The 3,892-nt window shown below is 39.5% G+C and overlaps 1 protein-coding gene across 1 annotated transcript; it reads left to right on the top strand.

Annotated features, from left to right (window-relative positions):
* Positions 1 to 753: 753 nt before the first annotated feature.
* Positions 754 to 1,689, top strand: LOC146487240 (melanocyte-stimulating hormone receptor-like). The gene has a single exon (XM_085084924.1). It carries the CDS (start codon positions 754 to 756, stop codon positions 1,687 to 1,689), a length of 936 nt encoding a protein of 311 aa, XP_084941050.1.
* Positions 1,690 to 3,892: the final 2,203 nt, after the last annotated feature.

Here is a 3,892-nt window from a genome sequence, read left to right as displayed (position 1 = left end):
CTGGGGCAATAATTTATGACAAACTTGACAATTATTTCTTTATTTCTTTGTTTCTGCTGACAGAAAAACATTTTTGGGTTTTGAAATGACTGCAAATTTGCGTGAAACTTCCTCTTTAACTATGGATAAGTAAGAGGCAGAAGATCGGAGAACAAATTGTATGTTAAAAAATTAACAGCTCTTAATAAAGAAATTATTTTTAAAGAACGCCAGAGATTTAGAGCTAGTGATCACAAAGCTAAGAGATTATGAATCTTTAGCAAAGAATCGAAAAGAGCAACAGCGAAAAGATAAATTCCCTTGGGTTGAAAAAGTCATGCTTCTCGCGGGCCATCTTACAACTGCATGATATTTAACGTATAACTGCAGGTGCTTCATGCTCACATTCGTGATTAGCACTGAAAGGAAGACGCAACTTGTATGGATTGACAGAAAATGTTTTTGGCGGTCAAAAGAGTGGATAGTTTATTTTAAGTGCTCGAAGCGATAATGGAATTGAACGAGACACGAACGTTTTGAAAAATCAGTCACAAAAATCCCCAGCTCTGTTTTGCACAAAATAATTTTTTTTAAGAATTAGAGGCAGGGTTTTCTTCTTTATTGCTACGTTGCTATGTGAAAAAAGACAATGTTTGATTTTAACACCTACAAAAGAAATGATTATACGTCAAGCTGGGTGAATTCTGGGTGTAGAAATAAGCTTCAGGGCTACGACAACAAGTCTACAACTACCGATATTCATATTGCAGTGACATGGCGATAGCAAATTTCACTAAAAATGGAAGAGAAATGAAATATGAAGAGCTGTTTTGCTCAGCAGATTTAAATAGTGACGTACACAACAGGTTAACAAGCCTTGCAGTTTCCGTGGTGAACATTTTTCTTTCTGTTGCTGCATTTCTGGGGAATACTCTGATCCTAGTCGCCCTTCACAAAGAGAATTCGCTTCATCCACCGTCCAAACTTTTGTTTCGCTGTCTGGCGATATCCGACCTCTGTGTTGGTCTTGTTTCGGAGCCCCTCGCTGTCATCTTTTGGATGTCTACCATCTACAAACGTTGGAATTTCTGTAGCCACATATTTGTTTCACTTGTAGTAACAGGTTATATTTTGTGTGGAATGTCTTTGTTGATTATGACCGCATTGAGTGTGGACCGGCTTCTCGCCTTGTCTTTGGGACTCAAATACAGACAAGTGGTGACTTTGAGGCGAACTTACATGTTTTTAACTACGTTTTGTGTAATTTCTATCGTCTTTTCCACGATGTACGTGAAAAGTAATGAAATCGCTGTTAAGTACATTCAGATATTGACCACGGTATGTTTAACAACCTCAAGCGTTTCTTACACAAAGATTTTTCTGAAACTCCGTCAACGCCAAAATGAAGTTCAAGAGTTTGAATTGTCAAGCCAATCAAGTCAGCTCAACATAGCGCGCTACAGAAAGGCAGTTTCCAGTGCACTGTGGCTGCAGTTGACGTTAGTTGCTTGTTACCTACCAAACGGTCTAGTTACATTTTTGGCGACCAAAAGTAGAATATCTCCATTTCTTTCTCTGGTCAACAAAATTTCACTGACTTTTGTTTTCTTAAACTCGTCATTAAACCCGCTTCTTTACTGTTGGAAGATGAGAGAAGTGAGGCAAGCTGTCAAGAAGACAATCAAGCAACTTTGGTGCAGTTCGGCTTAACTGAAATTTGCAAAGTAGGCCTACAGTGTGAGGGGAGCAGGAATGGCGAAGTGGTACCCCACCCCGTGTGTTCCTGGTTCTTTCCCGGAGTTGACGACATAGGTTGAACTGATCTGGGTCGTTGTCGTTGGTTCTTGTCCTTGCTCCGATGGTTCATTTTCCTTCCCTCCACAAAGCAGGGGGGAGACAGGACTCCTTAGGGCCTCTCCCTGCATTTGCCAATGCAAGCTGCTGTGGAAATACAACGGGAACAAGTTGTGGGTCGTAAGCAACGAACGAAAAAAATCACGTTGCAGTCATATTAGTATACTACAAGTTCGGTCCACAATAGTCACATGTGTAATTACTAGCGACGGGAAAAGTGTCTGCAAAAATCGTTGGGGATAAACCGGCTGAGGAATGAAAAAACTCTATTTTACGTGAACAAATTTGATAATGGAAGTCCAACATGCAGTTAACATTGGAAATTTATGAGTATTATCAACATTGGACAAAGGATTGCAAAAATGACTTTTTGGGTCTTTTTTACAGCTTTTGTGTCTTCTGTGATTGGCTTACAATTCTTCTAGAAAACAATAGAACAAACAGCAAAAAACAATTGATATTTTTTTCTTGAAAACCTGGAGAGGGGATTTCCTCCTTAATTGTTTTGGTAAAGAATAAATTTTCTACAATTGGTAGATCCGATATTTAGAAAAGTTGTATCAAATGATCCTCTCGTTGTTATTTGACTTTATGAAAAGAGACAAAATACACAGCCGGATGGATGCGCTAAAAGTATTGATTTTATCACTTAAAAAAGCCACAATCTACGTGCTGCTGGGCGGATACTGAATTATAATATGTAGACTTAAGGTCTTTGAAAGCAACACAGTAAAGACATTAGGCACATAACAGTAACATGGCGATTGTAAACAGAGAGTTGACAACTTTGAACATTTTTCTGTCCATTACTACATTTCTGGGGAACAGATAAGCTTCAAGCCTACGAGTACAACTACCCGGCGTTATTCATGACATTTCAGTGACATGGCGATAGCAAATCTGAGTGGAAATGGAAGAGAAAAGAAATATGAAGACCTCTTCTGCTCAGCAGATTTCAATAGTGGTATACACAACAAGATAACAGGCCTTGCAGTTTCCGCGGTAAACATTTTACTATCTGTTATTGTAATTCTTGGAAATACTCTGATCCTAGTCGCCCTTCACAAAGAGAATTCTCTTCATCCGCCTTCCAAACTCTTACTTCGCTGTCTGGCGATATCCGACCTCTGTGTTGGTCTTGTTTCAGAGCCCCTCGCTGTCATCTTTTGGATGTCTACTATCTACGAAAGTTGGAATTTCTGTCACCACATATTTGTTTCACTTGTAGTAACAGGTTATATTTTGTGTGGAATGTCTTTGTTGATTATGACCGCAGTAAGTGTGGACAGACTTCTCGCCCTGTCGTTGCGACTCAGATACAGACAAGTTGTGACTTTAAAGCAAACTTGCATTATTTTAGTCATGTTTTGTGTAATTTCTATCGTCTTTTCAACTGTGTACATGAAAAGCAATGAAATCGCTGTTAAGTACATTCAGATATTGACCACGGAATGTTTAACAATCTCAAGCGTTTGTCACACAAAGATTTTTCAGAAACTCTGTCAACGCCAAACTGAAGATCAAGAGTTTGAATTGTCAAGCCAATCAAGTCAGCTCAACATAGCGCGATACAGAAAGGCAGTTTCCTGTGCACTGTGGCTGCAGTTGACATTAGTTCTTTGTAACTTACCAAATGGTGTGTCCATAATTGTGTCGTCTGCAAGGCCACGGCCATATCCCTCTCTTGGTATCGTCAGCAAATTCACTTTCACTTTAGTTTTCCTAAACTCCTCATTAAACCCGCTTTTTTACTGCTGGACGATGAGAGAGGTGAGACAAGCTGTACAGAGTATTATCAAGCAACTATTGTGCTGTTCGGCTTAACTGAAAGATTCAAAGTAGGCCAACAGTTTTTGAGGACCTGGGAAACTCTGCTTATTCCTACGTTAGAGGACATGTTAGAGATTTAATTTTCTGAAATAGGTACATCACCTATTTTTCACGTCAACCCGCGCCTGCCTGACTAAGGGATAACAATCGAACGTCAGCTTATGTATGTCTTACCAGTGGCTAACTTACCTCATCAGTACAGTTAATAAAACCATTACCTCCACTCCCC

Source organism: Pavona decussata, unplaced genomic scaffold (assembly GCF_977016875.1).
Source record: "Pavona decussata unplaced genomic scaffold, jaPavDecu1.1 SCAFFOLD_16, whole genome shotgun sequence".
NCBI classification, from domain to species: Eukaryota; Metazoa; Cnidaria; class Anthozoa; order Scleractinia; family Agariciidae; genus Pavona; species Pavona decussata.
This window is presented reverse-complemented; position numbering and strand designations above follow the sequence as displayed.